Below are 23,473 nucleotides of genomic sequence, written 5' to 3'. Positions count from 1 at the left end.
GGAGGCGTCCCGAACATCCACACATCCTGACCTTCATGTAAGTTCACTTCACCAAAAGAAACGATACCTACAAATCCCTTGGGGTAATCCCCTGCTCCCCTCTTGATTCGGTACATACACGTCCTTTGGAGACACGGCCCCTCCCCCCTTCTCTATTAGTTCCTGCAACCCAACATACAGGCCCACCTAAAAAAACGCTCTCCAACTCTAGGAAATACAATATACTGTCCCTCAATTTACAACAAATTATGAGGAACATATTTTATGGTCTGCCCGAAAAAAATTGAAGTGCATCGATTTGCCACTAACCAAAATAAATTCACAAACAAATACCAAAATAAACAAATAAGAAAATAAATAGGGGACACCGCCGCCAGGCACTGTCGTGTTTTTTTATTTTATTTTACCAATTACTTAATTAATGTAAGGGGAGGCACCTTAAGCATGTCACATCCCGTTTCCATCCTGTCATGACATTGCTGAACCCCTCAAGGGGCAGGCGCCTGCCCCGTTATTTGAGAACGACTACGTAGAGGTAGGCAGGACTGGCAAACTGGCACCTCCGCCTTACAGTGCAGACGCCTAGTTCAAATCTGGTCACAGCCTTCCTGTGTGAATATTGCATAGTCATACAGAAATATGTGTGCCTATAGTTCAGCGGTTGGTTGAAATGACTTTGGTCCTTTCTGTGTGGGGTTTGCATGTTCTTGCTTTTTCTGCATGGTGTTTTCTCCAGGTACTTAAGTTTCCTCTGACATTCTAAATGATGGATGGTAAGTTAGTTGAAGACACAGAAATACATGTGTGTATGTGTGTGAATGACTGAAATAAGTATTTTGCACGTCATCATTTTTATCAAGAAATACAATCCAAAAGTACTGTTGAAACGAAAAATTCAACAGATGTTTCAAACTAAACACATCAATCTTACAGTGCAGAGATTGTGGATTGTTCTCTCCAGGCGTGCATTTCACCAGGTACTCCGATTTCCTCCCACATTCCAAAACCACGGAAGGCAGGCTGGTTGAACACTCAAAATTGTCCCGAGGAGTGAGTGTATAAGCATGGATAGTTTTTCGTCTCTGTATGTCCTAAAATTGCCTGAAAACCGATGCATGGTGGACCCCCTGCTCCTAAAGGCGGCTGGGCTAGTCTCCAGCATGCCCTGCTACCCTTGTGAGAATAAAGTGGATCGTAGAAAGGACAGGTGTTGGAAACAACCAAAGTAATGCACCCATGCAAAGAAAGCAGAAAAAATAAGTACAAAAATTAGGTTGTGTGTAATCATGTGAAATGAAAAAGATTTGAACACATGAAGAAAGGGTTGTGCAAAAATTTGTAGAAAACCAAGACAACACCTAGAACTTACAGATAACCAAAAACTACTCAGCCCGCTGTCGGTGAAAATTAAAAAATATCAGCTTTTTCAATCCTATTTGATGAGCAACATATTGGTCTTTTATCAAGGTTTGATTAAAGATACATCTCATAATGGGTGAGAGCAATGGGCTGTTGCAAGACCAGTGCAAATTCAGTGTTGCACAGCATTAAATATGCATGCTGGGGAGAAAAAAAACAAAGGGAAGTTCATTCAAACTTTGCTGAACAATCGTTGAACAAGCCCCGTGCTTTTCCAAAAACATTTGAAAATGGAAATAGATGGGTGTCTGGCTGCGCGCCCATCCTGGAGACAGAATACACTGTACAAACACACAGTCATCATAGTCTTGTGCCGTGGGTTGTCAGAATAGAAAGATCACACACAGAGGCCTGGTTTTTTTGGATAATTCCGCTGGAAAATACCTGTACCGCTTTCAGAAAAAAATGGCAAAAGTTATGGTTACAAGCTTTACAACGAGAAAATTGGACTGTCATCGAATCCATCCTGTGTTCTTCCATCACCGTTTGGTTCGGGGCCGCCACAAAAATGGACAAAATCCGACTTCAACGGACAGTTAGGACGGCGGAAATTCAAAAAAAAAATCATTGGCACCGCCCTACCCACTCTCGAGGACTTGCACACTGCAAGAATCCAAACTAGGGCGCGGAAAATCCTACTGGACCCTCCGCACCCTGCCCACCACCTTTTCCAGCTACTCCCCTCAGGCAGGCGCTACCGATCCATGCGCACCAAATCCAGCAGACATTTAAACAGCTTCTTCCCCCAAGCCATTAACTCTTTGAACTCTTTCAACAGTAGCCAAAATGGAACTGTATAGTGCCACTTAGCAGTTTTTTTGACGACGATACTAGTGCAGCGTGTTCTACCGGAAACAAATTCCTTGTGTGTCCTACATACTTGGCAATAAAGATGATTCTGATTCTGATTCTGATTCTGATGAAGCAATTGATAATGATTGTCTTTGCAAACAACAGTGACATCATTAAGATGTGTTTGCAAAGATGGAAATTGATCGTACTGGCAAAGAATGGGAGTCTGGAGGGCCCAAAGAAGCATATTTAAAAGGTACATTTTCCGATCCACTTTATTCTCACAGGGGTGCAGGATCCCAGCCCAGCCGTCTTTGGGCACGGTGGAGGACACCTTGGACCGATTGCCAGTCAGTTGCAGTGAATGTAAACACCAACAACTGTCTTCGCTCACACTCACACCTAGGGACAATTTAGAGCAGAGGTGTCAAACTCATTTTTTGTGCCGAGCCACTTCAAAGTTACGGCTTCTCTTGGGGGGGTCTATGCAAAATCTCAAAGTTATTTCTTACCCATGACAAGTTGACATTTCGGTACAGATTTCAGAAAGGATCGTGAAAATTGACACACAAGATTTGCTCCCGCTGGCAACATAAAATGATGTGGTGGGCCGGATATGGCCCCCAGGCCTTGAGTTGGACACGTTATTTAGATTATGTTCAATCAGCCCGCCATGCATATTTTGGGAATGTGGAAGGAAACTGGAGTAGCCGGAGAAAACCCACACAGGTCCAGGGTGTCACATTCGGATTGGCGACAGATGCGCGCCCCTCCCCTCCCCTGTCCCTCCGGCTCGCACACCTGTTGCCTATTCACTAATGTGCCTTCTGGCTATAAGAGTCACCCGGTTTGTCTCTGTAGTTGCCGGTGTATTTCCCATTGTGAGTTTCTCACCACAGCCGTATGCCACGTTGGTCACTATCTTTTTGCTATTCTGTCCTGTTTGGTGTTCCCCTGTGTGTCTCAGTAAAACTTTTTTTAACTCATCAACTGTCTCCATCGAGTACTTTAGATCCAGCCCCTTCTTGTCCGACAAGGTCGTTTGCTTTTGCCTCGTGCGAACGTGATAGAATACACCGGCCACTATGGATCCCGCCGATGGAGGCAGGTTTATGTCCACCCTAGCTTATCAGGCGGAGCATTCGAGCCAGCTGGCATAAGCTAATGCGGAGATCCGCGGTACGATGTCCAAGCTGGTTCAACGCTTAGAAGGGGTTGAGACACGCATCGCAACTTTGACCCCACCCCTCCTCGGTAAGCAGTCGCGACCTCCCTTTGCTGCACCCCTCACGTTATGGAGGTGAGCCTGGGCGCTGCGCCCAATTTCTTATGCAGCGCTCGTTGGTGTTCGACCAACAACTCTCCGTATATGCCAGCGACGAGGCAAAGGTCGTGTTTCTCACCAGCCTACTCACCGACCAGGTGACTTCCTGGGTGTTGGCTGTCCGGGAGTCCCAACCCAAACTCTGTACCTCTTTCCCAGACTTTGTGGCGGAGTTACGCCAGGTGTTTCGCCACCCGGTAAGAGGGAGAGAAACAGAGGGGCAGCTCTTTTCTCTTGGACTGCCAACAAGGTTCTCGTTCGGCTGCCGAATACTCCATCGCCTACCGCATCCTGGCCGTCCAGAGCGGGTAAAACGATCGGGCGCTGAAAGGACTGTTTCGCCGCGGACTCACCACCGCACTCAAGGACGAGTTGGCAACCCGCGACGATGGCACGACTCTCAACGAACTGATTGACGTCGTCCTCTGCCTGGACAATCGTCTCTGGGAGAGAAAGCGCGAGCAAGGCGGCCAGCGGGCAGGCGCAGCCGGATCCCGGGTCGTCACCCGGCAACAGCGAGCGGGCCCGGCGTCAGGAGGGGAGCTACGAGCCGATGCAGATGGGCGGTGAGTTTGTCGTCCGGTTACCACCCTCAGTGCAAGAACCAGGATTTGGAAGTGGCTCTACGTTGTGTGTGTCTCCACCGTCCAGCGTCATGGGCCCTCCGCTTGCCGTGGGTGGAGTACGCGCACAACACCCTGGCCTCCGCTATTCCCCATCCAGGAGAGCCAGGTGGAGGTCCCATCCATACAACATCAGCTCAGACGGGCCCATCGGATATGGAAGGAGACCAGAGCATCCTGTCGCGCACGGCGTCCCGGAATCAGCGCTTAGCGGATCGTCGTTGCTGCCAGGCACCGGACTACCAGGTCGGGCAGGAGGTGTGGCTGTCCGTGAGGGATCTCTGGCTGGCCGGGACGTCGGCCAAATTGGGGCCACGGTTCGCGGGTCCCTTTCCTCATTGAGGCCATCCCCGGACCGGTCTCGGTCAGGCTCCGGCTACCCCCCACGATGAAGGTCCACCCAGTGTTCCACGTATCCCTCCTCAAGTCTGAGGCAACCAGTCCCCGGCACCCCCACCCCCTCCGCGAATGGTGGGCGGCAACCCTGTGTACACCGTGCGGGAGATCTTGGACTCACGGCGCATTGGCAGGGGATTGCAGTATCTGGTCGACTGGGAGGGCTATGGGCCGGAAGAATGTCAGTGGGTCCCCCGCTCCTGGATCCTCGACCCATCACTTACCCGAGCGTTCCACTCGGCTCATTCCTCGAAGCCGGGTCGGCCGTCAGGTGGTGTCCGTTGAGGGCGGGGGCACTGTCACACTCGGATTGGCGACCGGCTCGCACACCTGTTGCCTATTCACTAATGTGACTTCTGGCTATAAGATGGGTGTATTTCCCATTGTGAGTTTCTCACCACAGGTTGGTCACTATCTTTTTGCTGCTCTGTCCTGTTTGGTGTTCCCCTGCGTGTCTCAGTAAAACCTTTTTTAACCCATCAACTGTCTCCATCGAGTACTTCGGATCCAGCCCCTTCTTGTCCGACGAGGTCGTTTGCTTTTGCCTCGTGCGAATGTGATACAGGGAGAATATGCAAACCTCATACAGGCCCTGTATGCACTGTAAGGTGGACAGCTAAACACTGCTCACTGAACCCTGATGAGTTACAAAGTGCTTAAATTGTTTGAATTCTATGAGCACATTTTGGAGGGTCGTCAAGAAGTAAGCAACATAACATGAAAACCTGTGAATACTGTATTACCAACTAATGCATCCTTAGTGTATTACCAATTAATGCATCCTTCAAGGAAACTTTCACAGAATGTTAACGTCATTATGAATACATGATTGGTTTTGATAATTTGATCAGAAAATAGATTTTTATCCTTGCATTATGTACAGCTCTTTTTATGAAACATTTTTGTGCAGTTATACATTTCAGTCTTCTGACGTTTCTATTATGCATAGAAGAATTTGTTGTTGATCTTTTCACCCGTGCACCCCTTTCATTTTTGCTGATGTAGATTACACGGTAAAATCAGAGTATTGTCATCAGATGGTGAGTATAGTTTTGCTTTTTTGAATTTTGCTGTGCCGGTGACCATTTTATGTTTGGGAGCCTTTTACTGAACATCTTTATTAAATTCATAGAGTTGCTTGATCTGTAGCCACAAGGGGACATAAGCCAGTGTCTTCTTGTGTCGGTCCCAAGTCCGGGATAATACAGAGGGTTGTGGCAGGAAGGGCATCCGACGTAAAAGCTTGGCCAAAACAAACATGCGAATCAAGCCTCTGAATGTGGATGACACTGATTTGCTGTGGCGATTTGTGTGTGTGTTGAAGGGAAAAGCCGAAAGGAAAAGAAGATTCTGATTATGATTAAAGGACTTTGGAAAATGCCTTTCAAAACCTAAAATATGAATCTACTGCCTCCCAGTGGCAAGTTTGAAGTAAGACTGGCTGAGAATGTGTTGGTTTGGATGGAGAAGATTGCATTTCTAGAAACTATTGTCAAACTAAACCAATAAATATTTATTGTCCTTGGATTAGTATAATATTGCGTACTTACTTCACAAAGTGTATAAAAGGCTGACTGCAGCCAGTGACTCTCAAGTGTGGTTAAAGAGACTCATTCTAACTGTGATAGAATTACTGTACTGTAAATTTGGGTCAGTAACATTTAAATTCGACACGTTTAAACATTTAATTTTTCATAACGGTTTGTTTTTAAAAACACATTTGTATAGTGTGTTATGTTTATTTGAGTCATTCAGTACAGTTAAAAGTTAACTTGTGAGGCCCATACAGAAAATGTATTGGTAGATAAATGGTTTATCGATCTGCATATAAACTACAGAATCATAGAATAATACAATTTTAGGATTTTTATCGGTGAAAAAAAAAACAATGTGGATTCAAGACATTGGTGCGGGTGTTGGCTGCTTGTGCTCCCAAACTTGTCCAACGTTGTACTTTTGTTCATTTGTTAAAACAATGGCTGCAAAGAAGCGCTGTTTTAGGAATAAACGTATGTATTTTAAACCCACATATTTTACTTTTGTGCGTTGTGTAAAATGTGTCTGTCTGTATGCAAATCCAGTGCGCAGGACGGATCCGAGAGAACGCCCAAGAAAACTGACCTGGGTTTGCCAAATCACTTCTCTTCATTGGAATGACGTCCAACCGGGACTTTGCAGTTATATTTAGAGCCTATATATAGTGGAGTCGCCCCCTAGATGTTGTTGACCGCAGCTCGGCAGCAGTGTAGGCCAGCTTTTGTACAGAAACTCACGCTACGTGAACAACGTATTTACTTTACTTTGTATACACACAAATAGGCTAACATTAGGCTGCCCTTTAATAACAAACAGGAAAATATGTCAAATAACCCAACCATTATTTCATAGGAGAGTTAATAAACGATATACTGTATCTTTCATGATTTAATAACATGGGTAATAGACGATATAATGTGTCTTTTGTTTTACATTAACCATGGCCAAACAGTCTAATTTAAACGTCATTTTAGTCGTTTTACTGGGGAAGGGATGGGACTGTAAATATGCCGTGCGCTGTGTGGACTAAAGTGGGCCAGTCAACAGCTATGCTTTGTGGGTAAAGTGCTTGCCGGTATCCACCCATATTCGTCAAAAGGAGGCCAACCTGAGCAGCTAGGCCGACCGAAGCTGGAACAAATGGAAAGTTCAATCGATTAGTTTGCTCGCTTTTTTTGCCTGTTCCCGCTTCCTTCTGACACCAAGTAGACAGGTTTCACGGGGATCTTTCTTCGTGGACCAGGCAATGCAGACATCGTGTGAAACGAGTCGACGATCAGCTTGACTCGTTTTGTCGCCACTTCAGACGCGGAACTCCGTTCATTTAAAGGTAACAGAAATGGGAACCAGGCATGTAAATAGCGTCTTTACGTTTTTTGACATGTCATATACACAATCCCAACTGCTCGTTCAATGTGTAACTACTGTTATCTTTGTGTAGTGTAGTTGAAGTAGATTCTCGTTTCATTGAAAATGCAAACTACGCCCAGTTGTGAACCTAATGTCGGCCCTGCGATGCAGCCTGTCAATTGCGGCTTCAAACTTTGCACCATTTCCCCCCCTGTAAACTCAACGAAAGGTGCCGATTTCAGCATACCGGGGGCGAACTGTTGATTTGACGGCGCGTTTTCGGGCATGACTCTACAAACGAGCGTCATTGAAGTTTTAAGGTCGCGATTTAGCTCCAACGCTAGCCTAGCTCTTAGCACACCGTAGCCTGGTTGCTCATTGGTTTCGGAGGTTTTGAGTCCACCAACCTGGCAACCTTGCAGTCTCCCACTGCACGTTTAAGGTCGAATTCCTGTGTACGTTGGAAACCTAATTTGGATTGCAAGTTTGAGTTTTGACGCGGCACCTACGTTATATTCAAATAGGTGAGCCCAGTTACTGTCGTTAAAATTATCCGGACGCTCACATTCAATTAAAGTTAACTAATTTTGAGAGAATTGAAATGTTCGCCAGAGAGGCGTTACCTTATCAATACATTATGCCGATCTCACTACGAGGCTTTATGAGACTGAGCCCTGAATGTACAGTCTTCCATACGGTCATTGGAGTGTTTATATGTTTATATATTGATATTTTACACAATACCGTGTTCATACAGGGCTTTCACGGCAGCCGCAACAAAGCGCTTTACGGGAAGATTAATATAAAATAAAATGATATAACGTAAAACATTGACAGTCATGCAATCGTAACCACTTTTCCTGTACAGGCTTTGTTGTTTGAAGCAGTGATAATGAAGGGGAATTTATCTTGTCATTTTTACACAAGGGGCAGACAATAAAATCACAGAAGGCATCACAACAAACACCATTTTGGTGTTTTTAAATCCCGACACACCCACTGTCACTCATGTGGAGGAAGGATATACATGTACATTACAATACTATATTGTACGATGCAATGAATTTACTTTGTTTCTTCGTCAGTACATCTTGTAAGATTATTGTGGTTGCCGCTAAATACTTATTTAGTCATAACGTGTGAATTTAATGTCGGTGTTTTGATCAAATTGTGGGTTACAAATGGACCTAAATTTACAAGAAATATTGCCATAACGTTGATGGTAGCGAGAACACAGAATAACACAGTAGCGATAACCTTCTTGAGACAAACAGGAATGACAAAGCACCATATCAAGTGTGTCCGAGCAAAAATTGCTTTTAATGTGGCAAATTTTGACTGTTGTACGTAAAGTGAAAAGTAAACATTGTGTAAAGTTACGTTGTTTTTCCTTTGTGACACATGCTAACATGACTGTATTTCTTGAAAATAATGATGTACCTTCTCAATTATCCAGCCTGACTTTCTCCAGTAAACATACAGCTTCAATGCCGTGTACAAATATCAGCACCTTCAGCAATATTATTGTTGATGTTCATATACAATACAATTCAGGAAACGTAATCTGCCCTAATTCTCCATGCAGGGGGGTACCTGAAAGAATTTTGGCTTCTCATGATGTGTTGTTCATTTTTGCCCCAGGTGAATCATGACAGAATACAAGCTGGTTGTGGTTGGAGCTGGTGGCGTCGGCAAGAGCGCACTTACCATTCAACTCATCCAGAATCACTTTGTAGATGAATATGACCCCACCATTGAGGTAAGTATGTGGATATGCACAGAGATGTATGCATGTTCAGTGTGTAAAAAAAAAAAAAAAAAATATATATATATATATATATATATATATATATATATATATATATATATATATATATATATATATATATATATATATATGTATGTATGTATGTATGTATGTGTGTGTGTGTGTGTGTGTGTGTGTGTGTGTGCGTGCGTGTGTGTGTGTGTGTGTGTGTGTGTGTATCTATATGTATATATATGTATATATCTATATGTATATATATATATATATATATATATATATATATATATATATATCTATATATATATCTATATCTATATGTATATATCTATATGTATATTGAGTGTGTGGGTGTGTTTGCGCGTGTATGTATGTATGTATGTATGTATGTATGTATGTATGTATGTATGTATGTATTTATGTATGTATACACACACAGTAAAGTCTCGTTATATCGATATCGGTTATATTGATAATACTGCTTATTACGATACTATTTTCATTTCCCGTGCACATTTTATGTATGTATGTTTTTATGTGTATGTAATTAGTTCAGTTTAGTACGATTCATGGTTATTACGATAATCCGGTTACTACGGTGCTCTTTTTCATCTTCCGCCGTCCATTTTGCTATGTTTATATTGATACAAAAGATACTTAAGGTGACTCGATATTTGCTTAGGCGTTTCTATATAGTACCACCATTATCGAAATCTGTATCGGTCGCGCTGTTGGTCACGTGGCTTGGTCACGTGACTGGTCACGAGGTAGAAAATGCCGTCTGCTACACTGCGCAAGGCACGGGAGCTGGTCACGTGACCAGCTCCCGTGCCTTGCGCAATGTAGCAGATGCCATTTAAACCATGGGGAAACGTAAGAATTGTGATCTCGGAACGAAGTACAAGGCAATAGTGGCTGTCAAGGAGAATCCAACAAGGATCAAATCCTCCTTCGCGAAAGAGTTCGACGTGCCGCAGAATCTTCACATGCCCCGCTTTGTTCAGCGGAAAGGTCAGTGCTGTTGGACAGTCTGCGATTGGATGGATGCATGGCTTGAGGAGCCCGCGATAAGAAGGAAGCAGCGTCAGCGCAGAGCGCTGATGCGTATGTGAAACTGGCGCGGCTTGGAATTGAAGCGGATTTATGTGGGACGGGAGATGTGAGACAATGTCTTTTCATCAATGGATGCTACAGCTTCGTGTTTGCTTTCAACATTTAGCTTGTAGTAGACGTACAAATTCCACCATGACGTCCCTGATCCACTGCTGACATGGATGTTTTGATCCTCTCCTCTTTCAACTAGAACTGCTTCATGTAATCACAAAGAGGGTACAGCAAGTCCTGAAGAATGAATGACTCTGTGTCTTTGTGTTTTCATATTTGTTATTTTTGTTAGTTTTTTTTCCCAAGATGGCGGCGCGTGAACACGCAGCGGCTCCCCTCTCCCGGCAAATTGACGTTTTCATGTTTATTATGTTTGTTAAAGTCATCATAAGTGCCTTGCATGCTGGGTCTGAGAGGACAGTAATTTCATCTGTGCTGTATGTCATACATATTAGCATATTTGGCAATAAAGATGACTTTGACTTTGACTTTGAATAATTCATCAACGTAAGTCATGTAAACGTTGCAATTTTCGTTTTCCATACATGTATTTAATTGTGTTCTATTCAGATATCTTTATCGCTTGCAACAATCACTATTTTTCATGTTTGTACACGCTGGCGTTCGTGGTTTCGTGTGTATAGAACCAACGTGAGGATTTTGCATTGGTTGCATTTTTGAAAGGAAATAGTCATTAAAAAAGTGTAAAGACGTTTTTATTTTATGCATAAATTTATTTCTCACTTCACTACTGTACAAAAAGCATGCTAGATACGCAATCCATGAACCCAATGATAAAATTACATGCCATACCAAAGATCCCACATATACGTATTGCCCCCCATTTAATGCAGTTCGGCGCAGGACGGATATATCAATAGTACGGTTTTATCAACATTTTTTTCTGACTGCCGAGAATATCGCTACAACGAGACTTTAATATATATATATATATATATATATATATATATATATATATATATATATATATATATATATATATATATATATATATATATATATATAGAGAGAGAGAGATATTTTTTCAACACTACATTCTGTGTATTTATATGGTAGTGGGAGGTGGAGCAATGTTGATATCCTCTGCTGAAGTAGTTCCAACACATTCTTCAAGTTTAAGTGTTTGATTGACACCCCAAGCAGGTTTTGGATGTCCTTGTGACTGATAGCTTCCATGATGGTTCCGCCTATTTAGGTTTTTCGCTCTCATTATGGCGACAGTTAATTATTGATGTTATGTAAAGATTCGCTGTGCCAATTTACTATGATCACTGCTGACTCAGATGCACTCACTGAATAGTTTTTTTTTTTGTGTGGGTGTGTGCTTGTGCATCAACTTGGAGTACCTTCAAAGGCGAAAACATTTACATACAGTAAAGTCTCGTTATATCGATATTCTCGGGAGTCGGAAAAAATATCGATATAACCGGACTATCGATATATCCGATCCTGTGGGCATGTAATTTTCTCCTTGAGTTCATAGAAATAGTAGCGTAATAAGCAGTACTATCGATATAACCGATATCGATATAACTTTACTGTATTTAACTCAACAGCACTATTTAAGTTATCTCATTGTTTTAATAAGATTTCTCAGTTTACCCTTAATACAGTGGTTCTTAATCTTGTTGGAGGCACTGAATCCTTCTGTAATAAAAAAAAAATAAGATTTTTTTTTTTTTTAATGGTGCGCAAAATTAATTGTGCATTAATATCACTTTTTTGAAATAACAAAACCAACACAGTGCATGAACTCAAAATACTTTCAATGACTGTGCACACTAGACAGGGCTGGACCTCTGTGCCATGGGATCCACCTCACCCAACCCTGAGACCGACTCACCCAACAAACCCAGTTTAAGAACCACTGCCTTATTACCTATTTTCTTTTTTTTCTTTTGACTTTGACACCTGGGCGATAGAATGACCCACCAAACCCTTAGGGTCCGATTGAACCCAGGTTAACAAACACCGCTCAACATTAATATGCAAGATAATCTCTCTCTCTGTCTCTCTCTTTTATTTCAACGATACCCACCCTTAATCATTGGCTAATCATTGGCCATTAAAATGATATATTGCATATTGTGAAGGTTGTATGAATCTATCTGGTGGCTTTCTTGTCATTCAGGACTCTTACAGAAAGCAAGTAGTGATTGATGGGGAGACGTGTTTACTGGACATCCTGGATACTGCAGGTCAGGAGGAGTACAGCGCCATGAGAGATCAGTATATGAGGACAGGGGAGGGCTTCCTTTGTGTCTTTGCCATCAACAACACCAAGTCCTTTGAGGATATTCACCACTACAGGTGAGTTAAGTGGTGGCCTCACTCAAAAGGTTGTCCTGTGAAGATTATATGTTATGGAAAACTGACTATTAAAGAGCACCCACGGGACATTGTCTCACAATCGTTTCATTTTATCCAATGCCACCCCAATTTCAGGACTCTAAATCATGTAAAAATGTCATTCATGCTCTTATATCAAACCTTGTTTTCATTGTTTTTACAACTGGGATGAACAGATTTAAAACGAATAATGGAACCCTGCGTAAGAAAAACATTTACTGTATTAAGATCTCTTGCTGTCTATGTCCAGAGAACAAATTAAGAGGGTGAAGGACTCTGAGGATGTCCCCATGGTGCTTGTGGGCAATAAGTGTGATCTCCCGTCCCGGACTGTGGACACTAAACAGGCTCAGGACTTAGCACGGAGCTACGGCATTCCCTTCATTGAGACCTCAGCCAAAACCAGACAGGTATGCGACAAAACACACACACGTCAGCACACAAATCTTTTCAGTGCATTTTATCCTTAACCACTGTAGTTTTTGACACATTTTCACGTACAGTTGTGGTCAAAAGTTTACATACACTTGTGAAGAACATAATGTCATGGCTCTCTTGAGTTTCCAGTTATTTATACAACTTTGATAGAGTGATTGGAACCGATACTTCGTTGTCACAAAAACATTTATGAAAGTTTGGTTCTTTTATGACTTTATTATGGGTTAACAGAAAAAGTGATGAAATCTGCTGGGTCAAAAATATACATACAGCAACACGAATTAACAATTTTGGTGACTTAGAAAATGGTGTCAGCAAAATTAGCTTAATAACATGGCCTAAAAACTTCTTGTGAGTGATTATGACTGACGACAGTTGGTGACTTCTCTGAGGCCATTTAAATAGAGCTCATTGGATGCAAACACCCACAAATGCTACAATGGGAAAGTCAAAGGAGCTCGGCATGGATCTAAAAAAGCCAATCATTGACTTGAACAAGTCAGGAAAGTCACTTGAAGCCATTTCAAAGCAGCTACAGGACCCAAGAGCAACAGTGAAAACAATTGTTTGTAAGTAAAAAGTGCATGGCACTGTTTTGTCAATGCCACGGTCAGGGAAAAAAACTGAAGCTATCACCTGCTGGAGGGTGAAGATTCAACCGAGAATCACCAAAATGCTGATCTGCGGAGAATTAGAAGCTGCCGGAACACAGGTGTCAGTGTCCACAGTCAAGCGTGTTTTGAATCTCCCTGGACTCAGAGGCTGCCGTGCAAGAAGCGGCACCTTACGGCTCGACTGAAGTTTGCTGCTGATCACATGGACAAAGATAAGACTTCCTGGAGGAAAGTTCTCTCAGACGAAACAAGATTCGAGCTGTTTGGCCACAATGCCCTGCAATATGTTTGGAGGAGGAAAGGTGAGGCCTTTTACCCCAAGTACCTCATTCCTAACGTCAAGCACGGTGGTGGTAGTATTATGCTGTGTGGCTGTTTAGCTGCCAATGGAACTGATGCTTTACAAAGATTAAATGGGATCATGAAGAAGGAGGATTACCTTCAGATTCTTTAAGTTAACTGAAAGTCATCAGCCCGAAGATTGGGTCTTGGGCGCAGTTGGGTGTTCCAACAGGACAATGACCCCAAACACACATCAAAAGTGGTAATGGAATGGCTAAATCAGGCTAGACTTAAGGTTTTCGAATGGCTATCCCAAAGTCATGACTTAAAGGACAACCGACACAATTTTTTCGTTTCCTAACTGACATCAGAAAAACGTTTTATAGCATCAAAAATACCCAAAACACGCAGGCTGATGTTTTTAGTCAAATGAAAAACAACAATAAAAATGACTTAAAGTCTCGCAAAACTACTTCAAAATGATCTGAGAAAGTTTGTTTCAGAAGGTCCCGCCCCCTTGTTCGTGACGTCACACCAAGAAGTCTTGCCTTGCTCGAGAATCAAAACAATGCCTTCAGATTCGGAGAAGATGCTTTCTTGTTACTCATCCAGTTATGAATATGATTCAAATAGTTCTGAAGAGGAAAGCATAAATGTTTGCAATCGATAAAAGAAGTCCTTCCATTTCATTTTGAGGCGTCAGAACTGATGTGTAGCGTCCCAGAAAATGCACACGATGGCGCTCAAGCTCCGTTGGAAATGGGCTGATTTGTCCGTTGGGAATTTGTGTCAACACACGACGATTCACCATCGCATTATTCATGTGTTTTCCTTCTAATTTCGCCATCAACAAGAAGTTTTCAGACCAAACAAAGTACCCAAAATACATTGTGTGTCGCTTTCTCGGTCAGGGGCGTTCCTGACGTGACGTGGCGTGACATCAGGAATCGTCACCAACTCAAAAACAGGACCTCCTGAATATTCAGCGCGAGTCTTAAAACGTAAAATATAGCTATATGCTGTGGAATCTTTGTAAAATAGGCTCAGTAGAAGTCATTTGAAGTGATTTTACAAATTATGGACATGACTTGTCCGGAGGCGTTGGTTGTCCTTTAAATGTTGAAGAAACAAGTCCATGTCAGAAAGCCATCAAATTTAACTGAACAAATTTGTCAAGAGGAGTGGTCAAAGATTCAACCAGAAGCTTGACAGAAATTTGTGGATGGATACCAAAAGCGCAGAATTGAAGTGAAAATGGCCTAGGGACATGTCACCAAATATTAGCGCTGCTGTATGTACATTTTTGACCCAGTAGATTTGATCACTTTTTTCTGTTCATCCATAGTAAGATCATTAAAGGACCAAGCTTCATGAATGTTTTTTGTAATGAAGGAATGTCCGTTCCAGTCACTCAAAGAAAAATCAGAGTTGTAGAAATAACTGGAAACTCAAGAGACATGACATTATGTTCTTCACATGTGTATGTAAACTTTTGTATATCGTCCGTCTCATGAAGGTATTTTTCACTAGTTTGTATTGTTACACTACTAACGCTGTTTTCATATTGCTTTTTAAAATTACATCCCATTATCCAGATGTTTTTTCTTTTCTCGCATGTGTCACAATTAAAGTGTTTCAATACCATACAAAGACAACTCAAGCAAATATAAAATTCAGTAGCTTTTATTATTCTACTAAACTACAGCAAGTCATCCAGGTACTGAAGTAGTTGCTTATAGCAGATCATCACAGTGCCACTGCCGAGGTTGAATGTTGCCCCCCCCCCAAAAAAAAAAATAAAAACTGTTCACTTTACATTGAAAATTATGCGGTTACTTTTTCTCACTTGCATTTCCCTACTCATTGAAAGAAAAAAAATCACATTTGTATTTACTTGGTTGTCAATTTTTCACATTCGTCTAAATAAGGCGTCAGTGTTTTGATTGAGTTAAAAGTGTTTGTTCGGTTACACTATTGCCGTACTACATAACGATGAATATGTGAGATTAATACCGAGCCAAATGCAATGTGGCATGTTTCTTCATATGTAAACAAATGTAACTGATCAATGTCATTAATTTGTATTTGATGAGGAGCAAATAATTATTTGCAGTTACCGTGACTGGGTGTTGGAAGGTTTCCCACGGACTCATTTGTTTAATCAGAATAAATATTGTGATTGGGGACTAAGTGGCTGAAGGAGTGAGCCACAGTCTTGCTTCCTTGGCCTCAGAAGTTCTGTTTTGGTGAAATCAATGCAATGATTTCATTCTCATATTACATTCCTGTTACTAACTCCTTCCCCCGTCACCAACTCTTTGCACCACAAATCCTTTTACCTCCATAAGGTGTTGCTGTTTCACTCAACTTTCGATGTCAGTGGCCAGCGCCTGCTTTGCCTGGGGTTGGTTTCCTTCTGGAGACGCCTGAAATAGTGAATTTCCCTTAGCCATCTAGTGTCAGGAGACTGGCTCTAAGAACAGAATGAACTACATTCTGACCTTTGAACGAAGATCCAAATTTGGATAATGAAATTCTGAATGCGCAGAATGATACAAATATTTTGTGTAAATTACCATAATAAATCATTTCTTGTGGGGCCAAAACCGTTAGTGGGTTTTGACACTGAAATCGATGATCAACCCCAACCAGGAGGAGGTAAGTTTTTCCAAGAACTCACATTGAACTTGAGTTGCTGGTGTAACCACCTGAAGCCACTGGCCTGCTTTGCACCTTCTGTCTATACACTGCATAAAGCTGTACAACGTGCCCTCCTTTGTATTGGTCACTACTGAGGGAAGTTGTGTCTCATGCTGCAGAGAGTGGAAGATGCCTTTTACACTCTGGTACGGGAGATCAGGCAGTATCGCCTCAATAAACTCAGCAAGGAAGAAAAGACGCCGCGCTGTGTCAAGCTTAAAAAGTGTGTTGTGATGTGAATGGGGTAAGTGTCAGCAGCCTCCCCCTTCCACCAGATCCTCTGTGTTTGTTCATTCAAACTGGATTGTGGAGTCTAAGGCAAAATGGTGTTGGATTCTCCATGCTAACATGCAGATTCCTGCTGGGGCTGTGGTGAGGTGCCCATAGGCGCCTATGGATGATTTCTGTCTGTGTCTCTGTGTCATGGCTTAATGTAATCTAAAATTGGTGTCACTCTGACTTAATATTGTTGAATTTTTCTACTTTCACGCTTGTATTCTCTTGGTCCAATCTGGGGCACATTGGTTTTTCACTTATTTTCACACTCTTATCGGCCATGCCATCATTAGGTACATGTGCACAATGTAATGCATAATACATCCATCCATGTTCTATTACCTTTTTTGCTGTCACGGTTGACCTGTGGTCAGACAGGGGGGACGGGGGGTACTCCCGGGATTGGTAACCAGTTAATCACAGAACACGTATGGTTGAACAACCACTTACATTCCTGCTTGTGGGTAAGTTAAAATCGTCACCGTTAACATGTTTTAGGATTGTGAGAGAAAACTGATGGACCGTGAGAAGTTGCATACAATGGATCACATGCAAAAGGGCAGAGTTGAACTGAGAACCTTGTGTGAGGCAGGTGTGCTCGCTACATGCTTTGTTCTACATTAAATTAAAAGTGCTTTATTAAGGGGAGAATAGTGTAGACATTTCTTAGATCGGCTCTTTTGAGTTGTTCATGTAGATAGATGTAGCTAATATTGACACTGGTGACTAATTGTTAATTTGGGTTTATTATAATAGTAATCCAATAATCTGTCAATTCGTGAAAGAATCATAAAGGAAATACAAATATTTCTATCCCTTTATTCAAGAACAACATATACATTTAAATGGGCAGTGATCAAACAAGTTTTTTATGTGAAAAGCATAGACATTAAAGAAACACATTTTTTGATAAAAAAACGTATTCGCATATGAATCAGTTCACAAGTTAACACCAAATGATTGCTGTGCAGAACAACTGTTCACTATTGGCGACCACACGACGGGAGGCAAAAATAGTGAGTCCTCACCTGTTAAACTGACAACACCTGTTGGATTAAAGGTGAAATATCTTCAACCACAACAATCCGATTTCCCTGATTTAACATTTGTGCATTACTGCAACCTGGACAGCTGAAAATCCACTCTCTTTAATATACAAGTAATAATGCAAAAATAACAAAAATAAATAAAATTAACCCATGCCCAGTTATACTGAAGCCAATAGCCATTAGGCAGATTCCTAACACTAATTACACATATATACAGTATTTGAATAGTGCATTGTAATTGGCTTGCACCATTCATTTACAAATACAGTAAAGTCTCGTTATATCGATATCGGATATATCGATAGTCCCGGTTATATCGATACTATTTCTATGCACGCACGGAGAAAATTACATGCAAACAGGGTCGGATATATCGATAGTCCCGGTTATATCGATATTTTTTCGGACTCCCTTGAATATCGATATAACGAGACTTTACTGTATGTTTAAATTGAAAATAAACTTGTGATTGTACATTCAACTTTTGTTAAAACTTTGCGGCTTCTATCAATATTTCAAACATGTTTAAGCATATCACCCGTTAGTGTAAAGGCCAATGAAAATGTTAACCGCTAACTCTACCAATAGGTTCATGGTTGAAGGCCCCTCTCATAATTTTCATGTTCAAATATCACTGTAAATTTTCTGTGGAAGGCAGAATTTGCATCACATTACTATACTAAGTAAAATGTATGTGACTGATTATTTGGGCTTTGTTGCCAATACCTGTAATGTATGGTCATCTCTCTAATCAAATACAATTTGATGCATATCTGGATACACCCAAAGACTAATTTATTAGTCCGTTGAGCGATTCACTAACATTTTTTTAAATAAAAAAATTATGTTCGGATTCAAAGGGGTTGTTGTCATAACACTACTTGACTAGCCCTTGTGTTTAGATCACTGATGACCTGGATTACCACTGCTGTGCTTGTGCATCAAGGACAGGCAATCAATCAGTCTATTTGTCCCCGAGGGGGCAATTGAAAGGCACAGTGAGTTACGGCCCCAAATAAATAAATCCCTCTCGCACATCAATAAAATCCAAACAACTCCTGTATTAAATGCTGTGCTGACGGCATGCTGGGGAAGGGAACGTTGGATTTGAGGCGAGGAACCATTGGAACAAATGTGAATTTCCTTTTTCCTGTCTTAGTAATTAGCCTTTACCTCTCATGACCAATTTCAATACTTGCTTTGGAATAGTGCCTCCAGTCCAATCTTTATTTCGTGTGTCTACGTACTGTACAATACACGTAATCTTAGTGATGCACAATTCTACGGATGATTCAAATGAAACATCTGACTGGACTTCCCATTTTTAAATGTCATTAATACATCTTTCTGTGGTTTTTGCTGCCATCTCACTGTCAGCGTGCAAACTAAAAGAACAGCCCCCATGCATACATCACGTTATCTGCCACTGAAAAACAATACAAGTATATTGGAAGAAAAACCCTCACACAACACTGTGAACAGACACACACGCAGGCACAGTGAAATCAATGGCATATTTTCTTCCCGCCTTGTGAAAAAAAAAGTTTACAACGTTGTTATTGTAGTCTTTGATCTGATGAAGTTGGACTCCTTGCTGACATGCACCTCAGACACCAAGGCACATGCAGCAGGCAGTCACTAAAACAACACACACACTCGGGACAGCATTGGTTGAGTGACTGTTCTAATAATAGCGCAACACAACAAAATGATGATGAAATGTATTGCCAATACTTTGAATCATCAATTTTCAATCAAACAACTCCTCGTTGATTGCTACTGATTTAACGTTGAATATTGCATGACAATTAATAATGACATTGCCATTCATATGTATCATAAAAGGCATAGTTGGTTCTATTACAGTCCACTGCATTCTTCGTGTTCAGGCCAAGATACTAGTGTGAAAGTCTTTGTCAATACAGCTAAATCGTAAGTCGGACTCATAAGCCAACCTGGGTGATCAATGAAGATCATGCTGAATGTGGGATTCAATTGTTGGCTGAGATCTTTCCCGGAGGGAGATGTGTGTTGCGGCCGTGATGAGAGGTTGGCACACATCTTAGTGGAGGTGAAAGAGCTTTTTTTTTGGTTCCTTTTCTCTGCTGGCACAAAATTCCTCTTGGTAATGCACTCTTTTTTTCCTCCTGTCAAACTGCAGTCACCACCAAATTATTACTGTACATTGTTCGCACTGTTCTCACTGAAAAGTAACTGCATTTACACCCAACTTGTTCATTCTCTCCTCGTCGTAGTGGAGCCAATCATTCAAAAGCTATGTTTTCTGTCCACAGTGTTTTCACATCAAGTTAGGGGTATGTTTGACTTTTCAGAGGAAATTTCAGGTGAATTGAATTTAACTAGTTAATGCCCACATCCATTCCCTTGTTTCTAAGTACAACTTAGTCTTCTCTCACAAGGAACCGGAGCAGATGTTTGATTTGACCAAAACAATGTCCTGGTTCATTTGGTAATGGTTCACATGTTGACATGAGACCAAGATGCCACCGAACAACTGATCACCAACAACACCTCATCCATTGCGAGGAAAGCGGCCGACAAGCTGAGTGTGTCGTGTCAGCAGCGGGTTGCAATAAAGACGGAGTAGAAAAGTCACAGTAAAATATAAATGTTTATTGGTCAGTTCTGTGGTGAATTTTGCTCTTCGGCTCCATGGTACCTAACCAAAACAGGTTGACATAAATCTTCCAAAGGTCGGAAATCAAATTAATTTAACCAGCAAAGGTCATTGTGGGCGCTGGGTTAATCCTGACATTTCACTGCTAGCCGAATAGCCCCAATTTTTTGGAGGTGGAAACACCTTTAAAAGTAACTGCAGCTACTTTTTGTGAGATCAGAGTGGCAACAGTTGACCTTTCCAACTCACCTTTGAACTGTGTCTCTGTGACATGACACCATTGTAACCTTCTTTGCATTGTTCTTGCAGGGAGTCGATGATGCCTTTTACACGTTAGTACGAGAAATCCGCAAGCATAAGGAGAAGATGAGCAAGGAGGGCAAGAAGAAGAAAAAGAAGTCCAAGACAAAGTGCATACTCATGTGAAGCAGTCCTTTTGCAGATAGACAAAAAAACTATGTTGAACAGAAAAGTAATACATTTTGTACATCACACTAAATTATTAGCCTCTTTCTCAATACCACGTCTTGCTGTAACCAATACTAAAGCTGACCTACTTTGTCTGCCTTCTTATTCTTTGTTACATAGACACCAATAAGCTTTCCTTCCTGTTTACTCCCAGTTACTCAGTCAAAATGGGTTTGATTTTATGGCTAATGTTGATTTACCCCAATATGTTGGTAAACTGCGTCAAAGCACATGCCTCTCAACCTTTTCCATAATTAGGTTGTATGTTGGCATGCCAAATAATGACTATTATTTTATTTTATTCATCCCCCAATTGTGCTAATGCCACCAAAATGTATGCATGAGATCCTTTACTTTTCTTCAAATGTTTTTACAACTTTAAATAGCTATTAACAATTTGTATCATGTGGAGAGTGACCTCTTCTACTACATTGTTGTAGTTTTTTGTTTTTGTTTTTTTGCATGCATTTTGTCTTGAATGACATGCAGATAAAGGTTGATTGGGTGAACAGCATTAACTTGTGTCCAGAGTCAACATGAGTCTAGTTGATCAAGTCGTCAGTAATGTTTTTTTGTGAATGAATAATTGTACCGTATGATCCTCTCTAGACCTGTGCTTCATTAGCTGGGTCTTATACATCCGCAAAAGGAACACCTTTTTTCGGATGTGCTATTAATACTTTCAAGGTCTTAACTGTAGAATTATCACCCTTAAATGTTTTTTCCATGCAGTGAAAGGCAGACATTAAAATGCATAGGACGACACTCTTAAACACGAGCCCCTTATTTATAGGCATACATAATGAGATTTTGCATTCACCAATATGCTTGTCTGACGTCCCATGCTTTGAAGTGATATTAAAAGCAACCAGACAGTATTGTGGTCGCGGGCAGTATAATGCCACTTTTTAAAAAAATGTGCTGAGTCCCAATTATCTTAATCCATTTTGTTTTTAGGTTTGCCATTTAAATATTTAACCCCCCCCCCCAATGTATGCAATGATTTCAGACCATTTGGACATAAATCATCCCAAAAACTAATTGCTCACTTTTGGTGGTGAAGGTGTGTTATGTATTGATGTCCCTAATGCTTACACAGTTGCCATAACATTAACAGCAAATATTGCTGGACAAAAAAAATCCAAGATTCTCTTGAGGTCAGTTTTTAATTTTGCCTTTCCGTGTTTCTTATGCACCCCCCGAGTTTTACAGTTAAATATGACTTCTGTGTTTTTATCAGATGCTGTTTAGATGGAGGAGCCAAGACCTGGTTTGGTTGCAAAGTCCTCACTTAGAACATGCACAGGAGACTGTTTAAACATTTCAGAATTTCAATGATTTTTTAAAATCATTTCTTTGATTATTTAGTTTGCTCACAGAAAGGTTTCTATGACGGTGCCCTGTTTAAAGACTTTTACAGTCAGTGGTATGCCGGTTAAGTTAGTGGCCCGTTATGTTTGCCAACATGGATTCAAGCTGCTCGGGCGTCGATGCACCCCGTTAACAGTTCTGACCACTGGGGGTCAGTCTAGGCATTTTGAAGAGTGTTTAAATGTTGTCTAACCAAACCTGTATATTTTGTTTTGATCTCCGATTGCGTGCCAACAGCTGATTTTCTCACAGCAATCACTTAAACCTTGATCATTTGTTAACAACGTTTGTATAGTTGTGATACAGAAAGCTGCATCTTTTGTAAATCGTGTGTGTCTTGAAGAATGTTGTTTTAATGGACTTTCTCTACGCTTGGTGTGTGACTAGTGTGTCTGTGTCCAGGGTTAAGGGAGTGAATGAATGGCCACTTTGCGACATGTGGTGATCTGATCTAAAATGCGTCTATTTTTTTGCCATGAATCTCACCACTCCTATTTAATATGTGTATTAAAGAACATCAAAAGGAAGCCGACTATTTTTTGGAAGATTTTGAATGATACAGTATCATGATTTACATGCAGGCAAGAAACCAGCCTACTTAAATTGTAAATGAATTAAACATTTGTGTCAATAATCCAGCCTATCTTTTGGAGATAGATAGGCTGCCAAATGAAAAACAAAGTAATGTAGTTTATTCAATACATTGTAAGACTGAAAATTGTAAAGTGCAGTACATTGGGGAGACTAAACAAATTCTCAAAAATGATATTACTAGTGGGCCTCAATCGGCAGTGCATATGCACCTAAAAGCGAGCAACCACTCATTTGACGACAATGAGGTTAACATCTTAGCGAAAGAACATAGATGGTTTGAAAGGGGAGTAAAAGAAGCGATTTTCATAAAACAGCTAAATCCTTCATTAAACCGATATGGTGGGGTGAGGTTCAATTTGGATCC

General features: G+C 41.2%; 1 protein-coding gene across 2 annotated transcripts; it reads left to right on the top strand.

Moving 5' to 3' along the window:
• The first annotated feature begins 7,142 nt into the window (after nucleotides 1-7,142).
• Nucleotides 7,143-23,042, top strand: kras (KRas proto-oncogene, GTPase). Of its 2 annotated transcripts, XM_088997398.1 has the most exons (6): nucleotides 7,143-7,420; nucleotides 9,082-9,199; nucleotides 12,462-12,640; nucleotides 12,930-13,089; nucleotides 16,833-16,957; nucleotides 20,986-23,042. In XM_088997398.1, exons 2-5 carry the CDS (start codon nucleotides 9,089-9,091, stop codon nucleotides 16,950-16,952), a joined length of 570 nt encoding a protein of 189 aa, XP_088853524.1. In that variant the 5' UTR covers nucleotides 7,143-7,420; nucleotides 9,082-9,088; the 3' UTR covers nucleotides 16,953-16,957; nucleotides 20,986-23,042. The 2 variants fall into 2 exon arrangements, with proteins under 2 accessions (XP_088853524.1, XP_088853525.1); XM_088997399.1 differs by lacking the exon at nucleotides 16,833-16,957 and having other exon boundaries at nucleotides 7,147-7,420.
• The last annotated feature ends 431 nt before the right edge of the window (nucleotides 23,043-23,473 follow it).

The sequence above is a fragment of the Hippocampus bargibanti genome, linkage group LG05, assembly GCF_051943395.1.
Source record: "Hippocampus bargibanti isolate YZ-2025 linkage group LG05, ASM5194339v1, whole genome shotgun sequence".
Taxonomy (NCBI): domain Eukaryota; kingdom Metazoa; phylum Chordata; class Actinopteri; order Syngnathiformes; family Syngnathidae; genus Hippocampus; species Hippocampus bargibanti.
This window is presented reverse-complemented; position numbering and strand designations above follow the sequence as displayed.